The sequence below is a fragment of the Staurois parvus genome, unplaced genomic scaffold (genome assembly GCF_062004578.1).
Source record: "Staurois parvus isolate SC_StPar_1 unplaced genomic scaffold, SC_StPar_1.0 ptg000019l, whole genome shotgun sequence".
Classification (NCBI taxonomy): Eukaryota; Metazoa; Chordata; class Amphibia; order Anura; family Ranidae; genus Staurois; species Staurois parvus.
The window spans coordinates 25,049,150-25,072,734 of NW_028317815.1; the positions used below are offsets into that span (position 1 = coordinate 25,049,150).

The 23,585-nt window shown below is 37.9% G+C and overlaps 1 protein-coding gene across 5 annotated transcripts in view; it reads right to left on the reverse strand.

Annotated features, from left to right (window-relative positions):
• The window catches only part of CACNA2D1 (calcium voltage-gated channel auxiliary subunit alpha2delta 1), an 857,854-nt gene that overhangs the window by 390,991 nt on the left and 443,278 nt on the right, over positions 1-23,585 (reverse strand). For all 5 annotated transcript variants that reach the window (XM_089685880.1, XM_089685888.1, XM_089685869.1 and 2 more), the window contains one exon: positions 14,100-14,229. In XM_089685880.1, the coding sequence (XP_089542006.1) occupies positions 14,100-14,229 (130 nt within the window). The remainder of the gene's footprint in view (positions 1-14,099; positions 14,230-23,585) is intronic.

Here is a 23,585-nt window from a genome sequence, read left to right on the forward strand (position 1 = left end):
AGTTGTGTTTATCATAACAAAAGCTATAGGACTATGAAGGGCTAATATGATGTAGCCAAAGTGTCCAGACAGCTCTAATTCATCCTCAACCCAAGCTGATAATTTCATTTAATGGCTAGGTTCAAATAAAATACATTGCTTAACCTCCCTGGCGGTATTCCCGAGTGTAGCTCAGGGCAAAGTTTCAGTACCACAAGCGGTAACCCCGAGCTACACTCGGGCTTACCATGCAGCACTGCTCTGCGATCCCTTGATCACTTACCTTGTCCTGCGCTCCCGCGATGTCCCTCCTGCAGTGTCCCCGGCAATGTAATCCGCCAGATGCCAGCATCTGTCATCTGGGTTCCGTCCCCTGCGAGCGTCGGGACGTATGGGGGACGGAACGGCGGGAAATTTGAAAATGACAAAAAGTGACATTCACTAAAATCACTAAAATCACATAGTAAAACATTACTGTATCAAAGCATTTCACATACATTTTGTCCCTAGTGCTTTGTCCTGTGCCCTGCCTGCATTTTGACTGTTCTTTCTGCCTGGAAACTGAGAACTGTCCATGGCGTCCAAAAAGCATCCCTTTAGGTCAAAAGCGGTTTTAGACCAGCTAGAGAACAGCGATAGTAAATTAGAACTACTTGCAGAATTGAGTGATAATGATTCGTGGGGAAATTTGTTATCAGACACTGAAAACGATTTCGCGACTTTGCTCAGTGATGTGCGAACGTGGCGCTATATTTCAAATTTCAGTGTTTTTGGTTTGATTATATTATTGAATTAAATTTATTATTATTATATTATTATTTTTTATTATTTATTAAATTATAATTTATGATTTCGTGTTTCAAATTTTATCATACCCGGGATGTTTACTAGACTCTTGTTTGGACAGATTTCAGTGAGTTATTCCTAAAAATTACAGGCCTACAATAAAAAAAATACATATTTCCATGCAAAAAAATGTACCGCTTTGAGCACAGAAATATGGACATAATCAGGCCGCTAGGGAGGTTAATGTAAGTGTTGGACCTGTATGCAATCTGAAACACCCCCCAAAGCCTATAAGAAAAATTATGTTTTTTGCATTTTCAAGCCTGACAAGCTGCTAGAATGCAGCAGACATTGAACACTTACTCCCACCATCACAGGAACATTCACTCTCCCTAGTTCAAAACACACAAATGTGCAGTGCACTCTCTCTTTTCCTGCTGTGGCAATACTGAGTGAATCTTCTAATTTTACGGGGAGAGACAGAGAAAGAGCACACGCTGCATGCATGGCTTTTGACCTAAGGAGAATGCTCACTGCTCGGATGCTGGGAGTGCTCAATGTCTACTGTGTCCAGGGAACTAGCCAAGGTACAAGAAGGAATGACCCCCTTTTGGACTTTAATGCAGCTAATGTGGCATCACACAAAATGTTTCTATATACTTTATTGTACAAAATTATTGTTAAAAAATACATTACAATTTAATATCATACTAGTAGCTTTGATAACTGTTCCAAGAATATAATCCCTTATAGAGTTACAGCAAGACAGTGTTCCCAAGAAGCCCTGACGTGGTTCAATCATTTCAATTTAAGATCTTCTTCAGGAGCATGAAAACCAAAGGGATAACACAGCAATTGAACAGCTGATGTCTATCAGAGCGATATTAAACACACTGGCATTCAAAATGGGATTGCATGACCCAACATTCAATGGTATGAGCATTCAGGTGGACAGGAGTGGTCACATGTGCATCTTATAGTATTGCAACAGAGAGGGAAAAGCAGACCACCCTCCTATATCCTTCATATATGAGATGGAACCAGTAGACATGAAAAGCTCAAATATTCCACTTTATATGGGAAGGGGTGACATACATTAAATTGACAAAGTAAATAAGGGGAGATATAGTCCAAGCCCCTAGGTAGCTTGTCCAGAAATGCCTTCCTCTATGCTTCCACCAATCTATCCAGTGTCTCATGGAAAACCACGTTCGTCAAATAAGCCAGCAGGAACTAGCCAGAGTGGGTAAAGCAAATAATAAATTCACTTGCCGAACCTACCAGTAACATATTTCCTGTCCTAGAGTGTCAATGCTTACAAATCTTATTGTATTTCTGGAGAAGCAACATTGTCACCTTAGACTGCTTACTCTGTTTCAATTATAAAATACCTTCTTATCACCTTATTTCCATAACACAGAGGTGTTCTGTAATCCACAGAGATATTGTAGTTTAGCAGGGTTCCTAAAACTGATAGGGATTTGAGTGCAGTACAGGCAGTTCAGTTCTAACAGCACCCTCCACATTGAAATAATGAACTGTTGGGGGGATTAAAGGAAAGGTTTAAAACAAACCAGGAGCCAGCAGTACAAGGGACACATCACTGATGGTGTGTCCCTTGTACTGATTTTTTTCCTTTTTTTTTTTTTTTTTTACTAAATTCAGGCTTTAAAACAGAACTGAAGGCAGATTAAATGGTGTGTATATACTATATATATATATATATATATATATATATACAAACACAATTTATTACAGTATAGTGCAAAATAAATAAGTCAAATATTAAATGTTTAGAGCATACACATGCATGTCCCCATTTTTGTCCCTTGAAAAATACTGCAATTACAGACAGATACCTGCTTATTCTGCCAGAATTCCAGGGCATTCAGGGAAGCTATAGTACAGCTTCTATGAATGGAGGAGGTGGGGGTCAAAAGGACGGGTATAGTCGTCACTCTTATGAAGTGCAATATGACAGGTCTCAGCTCTCTTAACCCCTGCCAGCATAATTTTCCAAGAATACAAATCTTTCATGATCATTTAAGGGCTCATGTACACTGCAGCTGCTAAACTGACGTTCAGGAGCTGTTCAGCGTTTTTTTCAGCAGCCCCTGAACTCTCCCTAATGTTTTCCTATGTGTCCATGTACACTTTGTTGTTTACAATCGTATACAGGAAGTTGAGTTTACAGTCGATTTTTTTTTGACCGTGTAAACGCTTGTAAATTCGGTTAACCGCATTTATAAGCAATTGCGTTTAGAAGCGTTTTTTAACTGTTCCATATCCAGATGCTGTCCAGAGCCTTTTCATCATCAGAAATGCATGCAAAGCATTTTCCAAGTATTCAAATGGACCTAGCACACCAGCGCAGTCAGTTCTAGATTTCGTCTGAAGGAAAAAATGGTAGAACATGCTGCATAATGCTCATGATGGGATCCATAGTGAATACAACCAGAAAAGACAGGTAATCTCAACTCAAACTGCTCTCTCTGCTTCTGCTCTCTCTATGTCTCTCGAAATGTTTGAAATAGTTAATTATTTGATATTTTTCAGTGCATTCTGGGCATTTGGGAGGATCTCCTGAGGTTATCTTTTAAAAACGCTTCTGAACGCAAATGCGCATAAACGCGTCTAAACGCGCATAAACATGTCTAAACGCTCATAAATGCGATACGCAAACACGGCTAAACTGACGTTTTTTAACCTATGTTTTCCAGCAGTCAGTTTCCATTGTTCAGAAGAGTTTTCCAAACGCCCCGTGTACATGAGCCCTAAGAATGAAAAACAATCTATGAATGGGCAGGTCCGCCTCCTCCATTCATAAACATTTTTCATTCATAAACTATCAAACATTCTATAAAAGGAGGCATAGTTGGCATCCTTGATGAGCGCATATACTAGCTCTCTGAGCTCACAGAGGGAGATTATGGTGGCAGGGGTAGGGGAATGGAGGAGGAAGATTTCAACTAAAGCAGAAACTAGCAGCACAAGGGGCACGAATCGGCAGTATGTGATGTCCCTTGAGCTTTTTTTTGTGGACTAAACTTAAGCTTTAGTCCTTTATTGTCTATAAGTATCTCAGAGAAAATGCTTTCATAACTGTTGAACTAGTGCATTCTTACAGTCTGCTCATTTATTTAAGGCAGTACAAAGACAAAGCATGATGTTCAAGGTGCAGTGATCCACAACAATCAGATTTCAGTTTACTTTAATCCGATCAGTAAAGACAAGACTTCTCATGCCATCCTTTCAAATATAACTTTATCAGACCTGAAAGGATGATTACTAAAATGCAATGTTTTACCTTATTATTGTACATGGCTTTATTGATTTCCTGGTTCCTAGGCTTTCCTAATATAAAGAAATCTCACTGAAAGTGCATAGGAGTAATCTGGTTTAACAGCCCAATTTACTAGAGTGTATTTTTAAGAAAACACATTTATTAAGAAAAGTACAGGTGAACATGAAGAGTGTTAACATTGATCAATGAAAGCACATTTTACACAAATCATTCATTATATACAAAGGCATTTAGATATATTATTGACTAAAATTGTAGATAAAATAGAGATTCATTTTATGTCTATTATTCTTTACTGTTTACACAGATCTAAATTGTTTTGTGGGGAACAATCTTTTAAATGGCAGCCCAGAGCATTCTCTCTACCCCTAAAGAAGGAGTGAAAAAGCAAAATTGCTCCCAGAGATCATTCACACCATAATCTGCGTTCATTAATGCATACATGTGCATGTATTGATGTGCTTTTTTGTAAAAGGGCCCAGGATACCTCTTAGCATATGAAAAATCATATCTGTACTATATATTGGAATGTGTATTTTAATTTGCTATCACTGTTGACTGTCACTGTTGCTTGAAATAGACTGGTCCTTAGAAGTCTTGAAACATCCCTTATTTAGTGGCAATAAAGTGTTCTTTTTTTGTTTGAACATGGTGTGCTGGTAATTTCTTGGATTTTGGACTTATGTTTTGGCAGCACCAGCTAACAATACACTACTATAACTGTTTATATGTGGATCTTGTTGCTGTATGGAGTGTGCAGGGTTTTTTTTTGCATTTTTGGTTCGCTATAGCTCCCTATAGGGGAGAGTTACTAAAACTGAGTCAGTCAGAATCTGGTGCAGCTGTGCATGGTAGGCAATCAGCTTCTAACTTCAGCTTGTTCAATTAAGCTTTGACAAAAAAAAAACCTGAAAGCTGATTGGCTTCTATGTACAGCTGCACCAGATTTTGCATTCTTCACTTTTAGTAAATCTCCCCCCATATACAGGGCATGTGCATTGTGGTGGAAATAAGAATGAATAGCAACACAACACAATTATACTGTACATACAGCTGTGTAATGTGTATTGCAAAACACGTGTCAAAATGTGGGTTTTAATGCACTTTATCTGTTGTAACAATACATTTTAGTATCAGTATTAGTCCACAAACATTTGAGTCTGACTGCTCACTGTGAAGAAAGACTTACAGCACTTATTTTATATACTAAAGATCAGACATAAAACTGTTACATATAACAAAGTGTACTATACTTAGGACAACTGTACTGTTTATTTAAATGGCATTGCACAATAAGAATATGTAAAGTACAGTAATCCCTGGCTCACATTATAGGATTCATTTAAGAGATGATTTTGTTAGATAATGAGTTTATGTAAACAATTTCTAATTTGTTAATATGGGTTCGTGTACTTTTCACATCATCAGTACAGTTTGTACAATCTTTCTTAATAAATAAAATTTCAACAACTACCTGCACTCTCTTTTGACAGAAATTGTCGAAAGTATGTATCATGTTAGATACAAACAAGGACTTTTTATCCTCTATTTTTTTTTTTTTACCATACTATCTATAGGAAAAACATACATTTTCTAGCTACCTTTTAATTGTGCTACCTAGGGCTGCAAACACCTATGAGTTAAAAGATATAGATATTTTCCCAGATACTTTTTCAGTTTTAATAACTCTACCACCCTCCGCATACTCTTCTTTTCATAAGTGACATTCTTAACCTGCTACTAGTTATCTTTCCTCTTCCCAGACAGCTCATACATCCGCTGTCCACCTTGGGTCACACCATAGTAGCTACAGAAGTGGTATAATTTATAAATTTAATCACACTCAGTAATGAACTGATGTTTTGTACATTGCTATAGAAACTGTTTTTGTTCTGGGTCATGCTCCATATTTGAAGGACCTGCCTTTGTAATTAGTGAGTATTTGTTAAATTAGAGACATAGTGATCTCCTTGATGTTGTGCTAGTTACTAAGCAACAGAAATTGAAAGGTATTTTAGTGGCATATCACAAGGTTGGTATTTAAGTATTGTTAAAATCCATATGGTTTTATGCCAAGGTCTGTAAAGCAAGTTTTTATATTACAACTCTAATCTCTAATCACACACTTCTGATATCGATGCTGAAGGCTATGGGAATGTATTCATATGAAAGAGGAAAAGCAAGGATAAAAACAGACCACACCCAACAGCAAGCATAAAAAATATATTTCAATTCTGAAAAAAGAAATAGGGTTTTTGTACTTTATGTTTGAATAAAACACAGCGTAGATACACTGAACTCATTTACTCAAAGGTGGAGCTTTTGTTGAAAAAACAACCATAAAATTACATGTTACATTTTCTATGTCCAACACAGTTTAGAAAATGCAGTCTAACACATTACTGGTTGTCACGGTCAACATTCCTTGTCTGGCCAGTGTTACAATTTTGTAAAGAATTCTCACTATAATTAAAAATATAGAAGATGGAGCAATGGAAAGCGAATCACAGTAATGACAAGCGCACTACTAACAACTGCATTATTCTATTAATTAAACCTTATTGTACAAATATCTAACAAAACATCCAAATATTCTAAAGCATGCAGTCTGCAATAATGGAGAATAGGAAGATGCTTTATACTGAGAGCTGTAACCATAGGAACTAGTTTTGAAGTGGCTTCTAAAAGGGCAAACACATTAGTAGTGTTGCTGCTGAGGAGTCAGACAGTAGTGAAATCCAATAATCAAAAAGGTGGACTAATGTTGTCTCACATTATTCAATAGAAATCTTCAGTGAAACAATGAACAGATTCATGGGCTTGGCCCTGTAAATTGAATCTGTTCTTTAATTTTTTTAAGCTGTCAACAAAACTTACCAATTGTCCATCATTTAACCCCTTGACGCCGACGTAACACAAATATGCGGCCTCACGGACCTGGGCTTTTTTCCGTGGGGCCGCATACTTGCGTACCTGTCTTTGTGCTGGGAGCGCGCCGCTCGGCGCGCTCCCAGCACCAAGACCGCGGTGTCACTGAGAGCCCCGGGTCCCGTTCTAACGATCGGGACCCGGGACTCCCTATTCCGGGTCACGTGATCGCTGTGATAGTCTCTGATTGGCTATCACAGTGATCAATCACTGTGCAGCCCGGCCCCTTTGTTTTCTCTCTCTCTATGAATGGAGAAGAGAGATACATTGTATCTCTCGAACTCCTGACATAGAGAGAGAAAAAAAAAGTTTGTAAAAAAAAAAAAAAAAGATAAATAAATATTAAAAAATAAAGAAAAATACCTAGATCAAGGTTTGATCTAGTTCAGTACCAGGGTTAGTGTTTGGGTCAAGGTCAGGGTCAAAGGTCAGGGTCAAGGGCAAAGGTCAGGGTCAAAGGTCAGGATTTAAAAAAAAAATTGGTATCAGTGTCAGTTAGTGTTAATGTCAATGTCAGTGACAGTGTGTTTTATGTAAAAATAAAAATAAAAAAAAAGACAAAAACAAAATGCGCACTGTTGTTTCTGGGCTGTACTACGGGAGAATTAAATGTAGTATATAAGGTTATAGCAAAATATTGCTAAGAACATTGGCTGATTGAGCAGTCTAATTTAAATTGAGTGTTGTGTGGTTGAATGAGCCCTTAAGATGTTGGAGGATTGTTTGAGAGCATTTTGATTAGATTACCAAAATGAATTAAATAATACCAGTATCATCCTACAGAAGTTTAAATCTCAATAGTCACTATGTAGCAACAGTTACAGCACTTATTTTAGATACCACAAAAATGAGACTCAAATGTATTACACAGAACACAGTGTGGGGGGGGGGGGATTCAATAAATGAAGGCCAACTTTCTTTTGGAGTACAGACAGTAACGTGCTCAGACAATTTTTAATAAAGTTTATCATGAGCATTCTAAAAAAGTGGCGCAGTATGCGCCAATTTCAATGACAATTTCTAGATAGGTACATGAATTTGGCACATTCTGCACCCCTTTTAGAGTGCAGGAAAGACACTTTTGTCAAATCTGTCTGCACCAGTCTTTATGAATTCCAGGGAGTATGCTATACTTTCGGTAACTTTGTTTAAACATTGCAAAGCACAATAGAAATGTGAAAAGTGTAGTGACCCTTGATTCACATTGCAGTAGTCAGTTAAGATCTGATTTCTGATTTGTTACTATGGGTTAATGCACATTATTATTATTTTTTGCCTATCTGAATAAACCTGTTTATTTCAACAGTTACCTGCAGTCTTTCTTTTAAAATGATCTTATAAAAACTGGAGAAAAAAAAAGTCCATAATGACCAATTAGTTTTTGCCTGGGAAAATTAGCTTATTTTATTGCTTTCTCAAATAAGCAAAACATGCGCTTGAATCCAAATACGATTAAACCCCTTTCTTTCTTTTGTAGTATGGTTTATGTGGATTGCATCCTGCTTCTGTAGCATAACGACCCTCCGGAATCACTGAATTTAATAGAGCTGGAGAAACCTCTAGATAAAGCTTTCAATTCCAAAATTTCAATATACATCTTTGTCATTGCACTCTTGGGCCTCTTTCACACAGGCATTCCGATCAGGTCCGCCTGTCAGTTTTTCGGGCAGATCTGACCAGAAGGGCAAACACTGGCACTCGTCCTGACTTTGTAAATCTTCCTTATTAAACACCCAGGTAAAAGTCACAAATGCAACAGTGCTGACCTGTTTCAGCCAGGAAGTCCTTTTGAGGCTAAAACATGTCAGCACTGTTGCATCTGTGACTTTTACCTGGGTGTTTAGTAAAGCAGATTTACAAGCCCGGGACAAATTCAGGAATTTATTCTTCAGATGGATACATAAGGTATACGGGAGCAGGGGCGGACTGACCATTTGGAAACTTGGGCACTGCCCGAGGGCCCGGGGTCAGTAAGGGGCCCCATGAGATGCCCCTGGTACCTTTTTCATAGGCTTTTTTGAGTTTGGGCAAGGACACAGGGGCCCCATGATCCCCTATTGCCCGGGGGCCCCTTGAGTTGTCAGTCCGCCCTTGTACGACAGCACTGCATAGCACAAAGATATTGGGTTCGACCAGGTTGAGCACAGTAAGTTCTTTTCATATGGACCTGATCAAAAGGTCAGTGGAAACCCAAGGATAGATGGATGTGAACAGATTTGTGTCCATTTACACCCACCTACCTCTGTGTCTTTCCAAAGCCCAGAAAAAAAAGGAAAAGGACTGCGTCCTTTTTCATTTTTGCAGACCAGATCAGAGGTATCCTGCTGTAAATGGACAGCAGAGTCCACTTTTGCACATTGCAGCCTATAGAGCTGACAGAAACTGAATGGGCATGGATGTGACATCTGTCCTGATTAGCTATGATCAGCCAGGGATCTGCTCACAGATCCCCTGCTGTTCGGAGCAGCCCATATGGTCCTTTCATATGGGCATCATCAATTCAAGTCAACTTATAAACATGGATTCAGGTTACATCAGTTTGCACTTCAGTTCAGTTCAGTTTACATCTGTTTTTGCATTTTTTTGTTTTTGTTGTCATAGAAATCAATCACAGGTGACAAAAGTATAAACAAAAATGTGTTTTGCCTAAAAATGGGAATAAACAGAGCAGATGTATACAAAGAGTATCCATTTACATCCGTTCAGATCTGTCTAAATGGAAAAGAACACAGCCTTGTTCTGTTTATAAATTGGACCTGAATGGACACAGATGTTGGTGGATGTAATTATCTGTACATTATATACATTGTGGTTCAGTCTGTAACCATCTGAAAACCTGACAGACACATCCAGACTGAACATCCATGCAAAAGCGCCTTTACAAAGTATGGTATAAACACATACGACAACTTGTACATGATTTGTTGGTTTCCACATAGATTCAAAATCATATGCAGCCGAGATTACTGCTAATATTACTATGTCACTATGAGATTGTAATTGTATCTCTTTTTTGACTAGGAAGGCTGAGTGCTGGAAAACGTGTTTGTTGTTTGTTGAATACAAACAAGACTTGCAGGCACCTTCCAAAAGTCACATGCTCATTTAATGTATTCATTAATAATAAAAGGCCTTCTATCTTTGGCAGTATAAATTAAAAAAGTATATTTCACACAATCCAATGTTTTACAGGAAATTAGAATCAAAAGATTAAAGAAAATATTTATAAATTAGGAGATATGTAACTAGGACATGGTGTAATTAATATGCTACCAACTAATTGCTGATAATTATATGTATGCACAAAAAAGTATTTTGGATAACACATTCACGAATGGCAAGATAAATTCAATACAACTGACAAGATAAAACTCATTAGAATATTAGATGCTTAAACAAGTCTAAATTAGAAATGCCACAAAGGATGTGTCTTCTGAACTTTGTTAATTAAAAATAAAACAGAATCTTAGGATTGATTTAATTGAGAACATGGTTACACTTTATACCAATTCAGAAAGATGTTTTACCTTTGATTGTAAATTCACTTATTTTTTATGCAACAAAATTTCAGACCCCTAATAACAAGGTATCAAACCAAATTATGCTATGGTCAAAAAATTAAGAATATACAGACATTCATGGACATTGTTGGTTGAGTTGTGTATAAAAAACACAATGTTATAACTTCCAAGAGTCACAGAAACTTCCTTCTGTTTCAAGTGGTTCTAAAGCCCAGACAATTTTACCTTAATGCATTTCCTACATTCATTTTAGAAATGTCCCAGTAACATTATTGCCCCCTCACCCCCCTAAATACTTACCTCACTTGATCCAGCGCTGTACTTGTCTGTAGCAGTTCTCTCCACTCTCCCTGCATTCACAGGACAGAGAGGCAGCAGTGGGAGCCTTTGGCTCCTGATGGTGTCAATAAAGTCCTGTTAGCAAAGAGTGGGGGCAGGGCTGAGCTACACTGTGTGTGTGTCTCTGGACACACACAACTAGGCCCGCACATCTGCCCCCATAGCAAGCAGATTGGGTGTGAGACTTTTTCACAGTCTAACCACATAGAGGGGCCCAAAATTCAAGGAGAACCTTCAGGCTTTTAATAAGTATAAATAATGAGTCAAATTTCCTGACTACTTATCCCATGTTTAGAGGCCCTAGAGCACCAAGACAGTGGAAATATCCACAAAATTACCCCATTATTTTCTAAGAGGCATAATGAGTCTTTTGAAAATACAATTTTTTCCATGTAAAATGCAGAAAGAAAATTAAACTATAATTTATTTAACACATAATGGTCAATTAATAAGATATTCTTACACGCATCATAGGCATGCTTACAATTACACCATAAGACACATTCTGCTACTCCTCCTGAGTATGGTAATATCACATGTGTGAGATTTTTACACCGCCTAGCCCGATTACCAAGGAGCATCCTCAGGTGTTCTAGGGGCATATATTTTACATCTAGTTTCCTGCATGTTACCAATGGTGTGCAGCTTCACCAACAACTCTGCAAGCTACTGCTGGTACCACACAACAAGAAAATGCTTATCAAGGAAAGTGCTGTAAATGCTACAACATCAATTGCAATTAAAGCCTAATCAGCAGAAAATGGCACTTTAGTTTACACTGATTTATTAGCGGTCATTGCTTCTCTATATAAAAAAAAACCTATACATGAAAATCTGCTTGTGTCTGAGTTACAATGAAACAAATTCATAATGTGTACAAGGAATAGCTCGACTTTGAAAAAAAAAGAAAAAACGTTTCACATTTCTAACTATAATATATGTATTTTCTTACTTTCTGAAACTGCTAGACCTATACATTTGTAAATTAGCAAATTATCTTCTATACTAGACAAATTATTGGGAGTTACTGTCTTTGCTCAAGCCTGTTATTTACAGTTAAGAGATGCTGGAAAACATTAGTAGACATTTGCTTATTATTTTTTGAATTCTTCATAATGTGTCATAGCTGTTAGGTATGAAGACTTCATAACAGTTTTTTTTTTTATTTTTACATCAGAAGAGTTTCCCATCTTTCTCTAGAACTGCATTCAACTTACAATGCATTGCTATATTAAATGGAATTAAACTTAGCAATGATGTTTCTGGTAACTGGACTGCACTTGAATTACATTTTAAATGCATTTATATTTGGTCATGCTTGCCGTAGGTTACTTTAGATATGAAATGTATTGCAGACAAAGGGCCAGTATGAACTACCACATATGTACATACATTAGAGCAGGTTGAACAAAACAGTGTTTATTTTACCTTTCATCACAGCAAATTAGATATGTCTAAAGTGAACCACTTGCAATAAAAACAATACAGAAACAAAATAAAAACAAGGTTTCCAGTGTACAACAAGTAGAAAGCTCAAATTTCACCCTTTAACACTGCCTTTTTAAATCAATAACGTATTCATACCATCCAGTTCTTATATAAAACTTACACCATTGCATGCTCCCACTAGTCATGTTTGCAATATCTAAAAGCACCTTCACTCTTTTTTCACTATTTTATGTATTTTCATTAATTTTAAACTTTCATTACAATTCCATATTAATGAAAAGTCCTTATCATCTAATCATATAATAGTTACATATTTTCTACATGCTAAAGTAGCTCTATAGATAATGCCAGCTGATTTTGCATGTTCCACTATTCAAGTCTATATAACCCTTTATATTTTGAACCCTTCAATTTTAATTACAAATATGACCCCACAAAGAAAAAAAACCCAGCACACCCACAAAAAAGGGAAAATTCTGGACACCGACTACCCTACTCAACCATCCTAAGAACCTCACTCTAACTATACCATATATCATTGTCTAAAGCAGATTAGACAGTTTTTAAATGTGGATGAGGAATCCTCCCTGCTGAGGTATTGCATTCTGACAGTGGGGAGACTTTCCCGCCATCAGAATACACTTATCAGCATTGCAGGCTATAGCCTTCAGCACTGATCAAGCAGGGAAAATCCGACAGGCTGGTGTTCAGAAGTCATTTGGTAGATTAACTTCTGTATAACCTCAGTGCCCATACATGGATCAAAATTCAGCCTGTCCCTGCTGAATCGGCTAAATTTCTAAAGAAATTTTTGGATTTAGATACACTTCACCTGAAAGAAATCAAAAAAGCAGTCATTCTATAAGTTCCATTTTGCTCAATGAGTATAATAATAATAATATACAAAAATATAAATAGTCATGTGATCTACTGTTATCAATTTGTTTTTGCTCAACAATTAAAATTTTTTTTTTAATTCACTATTTTATACCAGTCTCTTCTTTTACCCACTTTTCTAATGTTACAACCTTTTTAAGTATAATTCATAACATTATTTTCAGTTATGGTACAGTTTTAGAAATCTTCAATTCAATTTTTTCTTTATACTGCCATGAATAAAGTTGTAATGTTACAGTGCACAGAAATTTCAAAAAAAATTGTACCTATTATTGGTTCAGTTCAGACTGAAAAAGTATGTTTTACCATTTTATACTAGGAAGTTCTTCATTACACTTGTTTTTAAGAAATTTTGGTGAGCACTTTAATTTATTGTATTGTAATCTTAAGAATTGCATTTAAAGATAGTAAAAGTCATGGTTATTTTAATACATGTATGTGTTCTACACAGGTATCCTTTTATCCAGCATCATTTGTTTTAAAGATTATATTGATTTTAGTTTTGATACTGTACAGTATTACATTCTGACAGAACAGTTCACAGGACAATGGATCCAAGAATAAAATCATTAGTTGTATACAGGCTAAGCAGTATCATAGTACCAGTACCATATCATGGTACCAGTACCATAGCACCAGTACATGCTGGTCTATGATTAAACAAAGACTTTGTTTAGCTCATGAAATAGTGGTAACAGCATACATTGCTAGTCATGCGGGATGCACATTGGGTTGCCCTACAATAATGAATATGGGGGAGTTAGATGTCCTGTTAGAAATATACAGGGCTATTTTAATAATATATATTTTTTTTAAACAATACAGTTAGGTATTTGCTGCAATACATTAAAGATTTGTCTTGGGGAAAAATCTGCAATAGAATTTAGGTAACTTACAGCCTTCGTAAATGTCTGTAGGAATATGTACAGCAGAATGTTGGTAAGATGTATGCCTCCGAAAGACAGGATCATCGTTAAATACAGGCTTGATTCGTTGACTCAGAGACTCATTGTCGTTCTTTTCTGACTACAAAAAAAAAAAAATTACAAATTAAAATACACAAGGTACTGTGATATACACAACATAGAGCATTAACGTTTTTTCTGGTGGCATGTTGTAATGAGAAAAAAATCTTCATTAGGTAACAGAAAATACATTGTCCTAAGACCAAGAGCAAGATAGGAAACACTGTTGCCTTGAAATTTCGTGTTGGTAAAGAAATTTAATATAACATCACAAGTGAAAAACCTACTTAGTGCTGTGCACCAATACACTTCTCACAGTAGCGCAAAGAACTCATTCATGAAAAACTCCAATAAGGTGTACATAATCAAACATAAAGTTCATTAGATATAGTGTCCATAAAGTGCAAAATAACTTAAATGTGTTCCTTCTTCCACAAATAAGAAAAAACGTGATTCTGTGATCCCTTCTCCCTTCAGAATATCACTTAACGGACCATATTGCCATCCATTCTCATGACTGGCAACATTTGCTTTTGATGGTAAATGAATTCCTCTTCAAGGCAACACGACCAACTTTCAGCTCACCAATTCTGCTCATGAATCATTAATATATAAAAAGGAAAAAGAAACCTCAAAAGGTGTAGTATTTCTAATCTCAATATGTACGCATCACTTCCGCCTCTACGTCCTGACGTCACATCCGGCTGCTGTGTAACCATTATCTGACGCATTTCATCATATCCAACTTCATCACAGGGGGTGGTTACACAGCTTGGCAGCCTCACTTATGTATTCTCCTCCTCCATAACCTTAACCGTTTCATTTCCATACAAAATACAGTGGTCATTAATAACATATATGGCGGTTCCTAGGAGTTGATTAACAAGGCAAATGCCTTATTTTATCTGTCCAAACAATTAACCCTTAATATTCCTGCTTTCATATGGCTGCTTCCAAATTTAATATCCTTACATAAATTATGGCAATGTTATCAGAATACCTCTTTTAATCAACAACTATTAGGGTGAATGGGGAAAAACTAGAGATTTAAGCTACTGTTCCATTAACCCTTCCTTTGACAAACAGATATACAAAATGTGATAATACTGCATTTAAACTCATACCATGATGACATCTATAATGATCAGAGATGCTCTGGTTTAATAATATGAAACAAAAAACTAATAAATCCTTTAACAAATCTAGCCCAAAACATTTATTAGAAACCTATATGACTAGACAGACATATTTAGACATATTATGAGTATAACTAATTCAAAATTAGTTACAAAGACAATTTTGTTTGAAAAAGTTGAAGAGAAAAGAAGAAACAGACAACCAGCAATAAGCTGGCTGGATACAGTCGTAGAAAGGATCACCATGCCAATGCAAAGATGGAAGATCCAAATAGAAGAATAATAATTCAGGAGAAACAATACCTATGTCATTTCCACAAGTCGACTTGATGGCAAAAGAATAATCATAATGCAAAAAAGGACCAATAGCATGTAACCTGGTACAAAATGTCAATATTAAGTAATTGAACTAAGAAAACTTTTTTTAGTTCAAAAGTTTAGATTTTTTTCTTGAAAGAGAGACTGACAATCAAAGGGGAAAAAGGATGCAAGAAGTAGCTCCCACCAAAAGACAATTATCCCATACCTGTGTAGCAACATAAGAAAACAGTAGAATGGGCATACCGGTTCACAGTGATACCATGCAGTGTCACTAGAACCTGACAGGGCCTGTGTACCTGATCCAGGACACAGGAATGCAAGTCCCCTGACACATGATCCAGCCAAGCTTCCATAGCTGTGAAATGAGGGGGAGGAACTCTAGCTAGAGAGCTAAGACTGATCATCTGATTAAGGGCAGAAGCCACAAAGAAATTCCCATACCGCTTGTGAATCAGCCATTTAAGCAGGGCCTGAGTCAAATAACCAAAACCCACGAGGACCCTTGGTTGCAGCTTGACCTGTCTAATGACCATCTAAGACAACAGCAAACCCTACAGTGATGAATTCTTCCTGCATTGCAGGAGGTAAACCACTCAAGTGAATGGAGAGGACAAAAGGCAAAAAAGTGCCTCCAAAGGAAACCATGTGGTTGAGAGTAACTTCCTGAATTTGCCATCATAGGGACCAGGTCAAAAAGAAGAATCTCCAAGCCTTCCCATAGGTGAAGGTCTTACAGCACCAAAATGATCATATATAAGGGTACATATTAAAACCAATATAAAACCAATTTGAGTAAATTGACAAAACAAGTCCAACAAAGCTATAATAAACCAAGAAACATTTGTCATAGTCAAACAAATATGCATATCCCAACACCAAATTAAATTATAAGTCCATTAAGAGGAAACCAGTGAATATCAAGCTATCAGGGTTTCCTCTTCACCACTAGTGCTTAGATGTGAATTGCACACTCACCGGAAATTTTGAACCCCTGTTAAGGGCGGTCAAACAGCACGGTCAAACAGCACTAGAGCAATGGAGACGTGTTCTCTGGAGTGATGAATTATGGTTTTCTGTCTGGCAATCCAAAGAACATGTCTAGGTTTGACGGTTGCCTGGAGAATAGAACTTGCCTGACTGCATTGTGCCAAGAGTAAAGTGTGGTGGAGGGATGATTATGGTGTGAGGTTGTTTTTCATGGGTTGGGCTTGGCCCCTTCCAGTGAAAGGAACTCTTAAGGTATCAGCATACCAAGACATTTTGGACAATTTAATGCTCCTAACTTTGTGGTAACAGTTTGGGGATGCCTCCTTCCTGTTCCAAGATGACTGTGCACCAGTCCATAAAGACATATATGAGTGAGTTTGGGGTGGAGGAACTTGACTGGCCTGACCTCAACCTGATAGAACACCTTTTAGAAGAGTTACAGCAGAGACTGCGAGCCTGGCCTTCTTGTCCGACATCAGTGCCTCACCTTACAAATGCGCTTCTGGAAGAATGGTCAAACATTCATATAGATAAAGAAAAAACAGGTGGCGCACACACCTAGTGCATTATCCAAGGTTTATTGAAAGGAGTGAAAGATAAAAACATACTCACAGACGAAGCTTATATCTAAAATGCATTGCAAAATGACGATGGCCACAACGGCAGGCAAGGTGTTCCCACTGTCAGTGCGGTCAAATGGCTGATGAGTTTCTAGGCATCACCAGCAAGGCCCCCATTATCCATGCATTACACATCTGCATCAGAGGCTGGTCATTAGCTCTGAAGAAAGGGATTCGTCCCCGAAACGTGTCAGATTTTACCTTGGATAATGCACTAGGTGTGTGCGCCACCTGTTTTTTCTTTATCTAGTGGCTGATCTCCCTGTCTGAGGAGGGCTGCACCCCTGAAGCATTTCCTTTGGTTGTCACTGTCCTGGTTCCCTTGGCTTCCCCTTTGGCTGTGCATATCCTGAGGTGCTGGAGAGTACATAAAACATTCATATAGATACAATCCTAAACCTTGTTGACAGCATTTTCAGGAGACTTGAAGCTGTTATAGCTGCAAAGGGTGGGCCAACTCAATATTGGGCCTATGGACTAAGACTGGGATGTCAGTAAAGTTCATGTGTGTGTAAAGGCAGGCGTCCCAATACTTTTGGCAATATAGTGTATATTTTCAGAAAAAATACACTCAAGCATTAGTGTCACAAACATATTAAAATCTCCAAACTTTCTGTAAAATATAAAAGATGATACGGATTCAAGCAAATAGATACCAGGTATGTTAGGACTCAAAACTTTGCAGGCTCTCAGCAAAGTACGATATGCAAAATTTTCCATAGAAGAGGCTTTAAAAGTCTTCACAGTTCACAAACTTAGAACTACCCAGAAATGACTCCTCTCCTCCTCTTACTCCTCTCATTCTGCCATATGCAGCAATACCAAAGATGTGTTTCCTAATCATTATTTATGTACACATATATTTTGTATACATGTGTTCATGTGCGTATGTACAATGTGCAAGGATAGTTAAAAATATTTTTTTTTCCATTTTGCACTTTTATTTTCAATTAACTTTATTGCTATTACAAGAGACCCCTATATGATAACACTATTTGAGTCACAGGTACTCTTGATGATCACATCAATGGTCTTTTGGACACCTGATCTCTCCACTGCAGTGGGGAGGGGGGGTACTTTGACAGGGGGGAGAATATTAAAATGCACATTAAATGTTTTTGGGCAGCTGTACAACCATCAGATAGCTTGCAAATTGCTCTTAAAGTTGTATTCAAGTTTTTGCTTTTTTTACGAAAAATTAACAAACATGTCATTCTTACCTGCTCTGTGCACAGAGCAGCTTGATCCTCTTCTTCTCGGGTTCCCCGCCAGCACTTCTGGCTGCTCCCCCTTGACCCGTACCCCCAATAGCAAGCCACTGGCTATGGGGGCACTGGTAGGTGCTCACTCCTGAGCCCAGCTCTATGAGTCCATAAAACACAGAGTTGTGACTCAGCCGGCCCCCCCAATCTCTCCTCATTGACTCACTGGCTGGTATTGACAGCAGTGGGAGCCAATAGCTCCCGCTGCTATCTCAGCCAGTGAGGTGAGGGAGTCCCAAAACAGCCGAGGCTCTCATGCTTAGTGCTGGATGAAGAGGGGGCTTGGGGGAGTATTGGGGGGGGGGGGCTGAATGAAGGAAAAAAACCTTCAGCATTTACAACCGCTTTAAATAGTAAAAACTCAGAAAACAATAATAAAGCTATACATTTGTTTACATGCCACTATTGCCACTGACGCAAGTCCTACGTGGAAGTAAAATGGATACATTTAGCAGTAGTTGATGTGGTTTTATTCCTATATAGGATGCACTTTTAAAAATGTCAGACACAAAAAAATAAAAAAAATCCACATTTTAAGTTTAGGCTTGAAACCACTTAGCTGGCATATATTAAGAGTCCATGTGCACATTTATGACCTTTACAGGCACATGCTAATTATCATAAGGATATGGTTCATCTGTTTAGGCACAACCAAAGTACCAATCTACCCATGTCAGCCTTAGTAAATTAGGCCCACTGTCCACACAGTAGTGTGCTTTTCTTTTTTCTTTTTTTGGTTTTAGTCTAAGAATCAGGGACATTCCTTTGTGTTAATGCTTGGTCATTTAGCACCTCATCATCAAAAGTGATACTGTGTTGCTTAGCTGTCTTATCATTTCTAGCAGCATACAACAATGTATTATTGTGCAGTGCCATCTTTGTGACTCACTGATTGCCTCTGTACTGCAAAATAGCATATTTATATACATCACATTTTTGTCATTGATCAGCAAACCTTGGCTACATTCATCAGGGTATATATTTTTTTAAATTATTATTACTGTTATCCCATGTGTATGTTATCATATTATCTTAATCTAAAACTGCTTAATCTAAAACAGAAACTCCTTGTGTTGTTTTCACAAGGCAGATGAGAGGTAGATGATTGACAGGGTCCCATCCTGTCTGGGCTGGAGTTTGACAGAATGAAGCAGCACAAAGAGCCAATTAGTTGATGTGCTGACAAGGAGCATGCTGAAAGGAAGAGAGAGCAGAGTAACAAAGAGATAAGCATTGTGCTGCTTCTCCTTTCATTGTCCAGTCAAAAGCTAGTGTGAGTCCATGACAATCTAGGCTCAGGGAAAGTAGGTTGAATGATGCTAGTTGTAAAACTGAGAGCACCCAGTGGAAGAAAGTCTCCAAGAACCCCACAATTTCCTTGTGGGGTGTTCAGGTAACTCTTGCAACAGCTGGGTCAAAGTACATCTCTTCACAAAAAACATTGCACTAGTTCAACATTTTGCATTCAGAAGGGGTCAAAAACATCACAAGAGGTTGGTGAGCAGTTACACAACATGCATACAAGAAGTAATTTCTGTTAAAGGGGGGCATACCAGATTTTCCACAGTATACCATGTTATCTATTGATATTTTTGTTTGAAAAGGCAAGTTTGGCTTGTGTCTTTATTCATGTATAACACCTTTATCCGTAGGCACAGTTTAAATAAGGATCTTAAGAAAGCCTGTCCAAACATATTGAAAAAGTCCTTGCATGTTTTGTGTGCCACTTTTCACATGATTGTGTGTGTGTGTGTGTGTGTGTGTGTGTGTGTGTATACACTGCTCAAGAAAATTAAAGGAACACTTTGAAAACACATCAGATTTCAATGGGGAAAAATATAATTCTGGATATCTATACTGATATGGACTAGGTAATGTGTTAGGAACGTAAGGATGCCCCATCGTTTAATGGAAATTAAAATTATCAACCTACAGAGGACTGAACTCAAAGACACCCCGAAAATCAAAGTGAAAAAATGATGCAGCAGGCTAGTCCATTTTGCTGAAATTTCATTGCAGCAACTCAAAATGGTACTCAGTAATTGTATGGCCGGTATGCATGCCTGACACATGCTCCTAATAAGATGATGGATGGTGCCCTGGGGTATTTCCTCCCAGATCTGGACCAGGGCATCACTGAACTCCTGGACAGTCTGAGGTGCAACCCGGCAGCATTGGATGGACTGAAACATGATATCCCAGAGGTGTTCTATTGGATTTAGGTCAGGAGAGAGTGGAGGCCATTCAATGGTATCAATTCCTTCATCCTCCAGGAACTGCCTGCATACTCTTGCCACACAAGGCTGGGTATTGCCGTGCACCAGGAAGAACCCAGGACCCACTGCAACAGCGTAGGGTCTGACAATGGGTCCAAGGATTTCATCCCAATACCTAATGGCAGTCAGGGTGCCATTGTCTAGCCTGGTCTGTGCGTCCCTTCATGGACATGACTCCCAAGACCATCACTGACTTATCACCAAAATGGTCATGCTGAATGATGTTACAAGCAGCATAACATTCTCCATGGATTCTCCAGATCCTTTCACATCTGTCACATGGGCTCAGGGTGAACCTGCTCTCATCTGTGAAAAGCAAAGGGCGCCAGTGGCGGACCTGCCAATTCTGGTGTTCAATGGCAAATGCCAATCAAGCTCTATAGTGTTGGGCAGTGAGCTCAGGGCCCACTAGAGGATACTGGGCCCTGAGGTCACCTTCACGAAGTCTGTTTCTGACTGTTTGGTCAGAGACATTCACACCAGTGGCCTGATGGAGATCATTTTATAGGGCTCTGACAGTGCTCATTCTGTTCCTCCTTGGACAAAGGAGAAGATACAGGTTCTGCTGATGGTTTAAGGACCTTCTACAGCGCTGTCCAGCTCTCCTAAAGTAACTGCCTGTCTCCTGGAATCTCCTCCATGCTCTTGAGACTGTGCTGGGAGACACAGCAAACCTTCAGGCAATGGCAATGCAAAACTAGTGAAAAACAGTCAGAAAAGATGAGTAGGGAAAAAATGTCACTGGCCTCCACCTGTAAAACCATTTCTGTTTTGGGGGTCATCTCATTGATGACCATTTAGTGCACCTGTCGTTAATTTCATTAGTTGACTTGATGCTATACTCTGATTGAAAAGTGTTCCTTCAATTTGTTTGAGCAGTGTATATATATATATATATATATATATATATATATAATTTTTCCAAAATTAAACCATTTAGGTACTACAAATAGCATACTTATAATAAACATATTATTATTATTATTTTTATTATTGTTTGCAAGATTAGATATTTAAATACTTTCACTGTGTTGCTCTTTAGTTCTTCCAAAACAATCTGACTTTTATATTATACAGGTATTGTATTTGCACAAAATATCACTTAATCATTGGATGGAGCAAATATTAAGCAATGCCTATTAGGCATTTATGCTTAGCTTCTACACAAACTCTTCAACCCAATCAATGTTTGCAGTTTTATCAACATTAGATGGTTCGCCTTTTTCATTTATGTAAACATAGAACTGACTTGCATGCAAATTGGATCAGAACGCTGTATGCAAAAATGTATTTATAAAGGAAACACTTACTGTACAGCTTGTCCTAATCTATGACCTATGAACATTATTTAATGTCTACCAAACCACATATTTCCCTCTCCCATAAAACACAGGTTTTATGCTGCAAAGCATTCATTAAATATTAAATCATTAATCTGGTGAATCAGCTATTACTTTACTATTTTACTCAATGTACAACTGAGTTCATATAGACCTTGAATGCCATTTTCCAAGGCTTGCTACAGATGAGCAGGCTTCACATTGACAATCAGTTAGTGAGATGTCATTTGTGAACAAAATGACACACAGCTGGGACACACCACAAGATTCTTACCCACTGAACCAGCGGATGCATATGCAGCGATATATACACACATACACAATGAAAAAAAAAAGCTCTAATGAAGACAAAAATAATGATACCCTTGAAAAAATTATGTTTATGATAGAAGCCATTGCAATGATTGACAAAATACTGTTATTACTCCATAGGAAAGCCCTATGCAGCCTAATGTTAATCCAGAAAATCAATGCCTGAATTTGGAATACTGATTGCAAATGTATGGCATGTAAATATCAGGCATGTATGGTTACACTAAATATGTCTAAAAGGTGATATCTAAACACAAAAGAGCATTACAACTCATAAATCACACTGAGAAAGCAAACAATTTAAAGTTGTTTATTAAAATGGAACTTAAAGAAAAAAGACTAGAGAGCAGTCAGTCAGGTCTCTTCTGCATTAAATTTTCTTACCTACCTGTCCTCCCTGTACACAGAGCAGCGCTTATGCAGCTCAGTGTACAATTCTGGCAATGCCAAGATGTATGAACTCCAGCGCATGATCTCAGCTTGGCAGTGCAAAGATGTATGAACTCCCACGCAAATGGCCAAGAATAGTACCTGGAAGCAGAGTGGTCAAAGATGTCAGCAGCTAGCTAACAGGCAGCTCTGAGCCTACAAAACTAGAAAGAAGGTAGGTAACGTTCTGCTTTACCATGAAATATGCAATCATATGACGCATGAAACTTGTATTTTATTCTAATCCTCACCATAATAAATAAAGAAATTATCTACAAAACCACTATATATTCCCTTTAAATAAAAATATAGGTGAATTTTAGAAATAATTCTATTGTCTTCTGGGGGGAGAGTGGTTAATATGGAACTGTGTTCACCTTCTCTCCAGTGCTGCAAAATCTCAGAGCTCCTCGCCAGCCAATGACATCTTCAGCCAGTCTACTTCTGGGTTCCAGTCTTTTCCTGCTTTCATTGGTCAGGCCACAAGTATGAAAGTTCATTCATCTCTGCATGGCTGGAGTTGTACATTATGCTGCACATGGACAGACAGGCAGGTAGGAAACTTTAAGGCACAAGTGATATAGTATGTTTCTTCTGCATTAAAAATCCTGCCTGATCGCCAGTCTTTTTTTTTCTACTATAGATCCAGTTACCATTTTTTTTATGGTCAATGGATAGGCCTAATTGCTCCTTTAAAATTTTCCAGGTTCTCACTTTGTACGCTTCATCCCAGA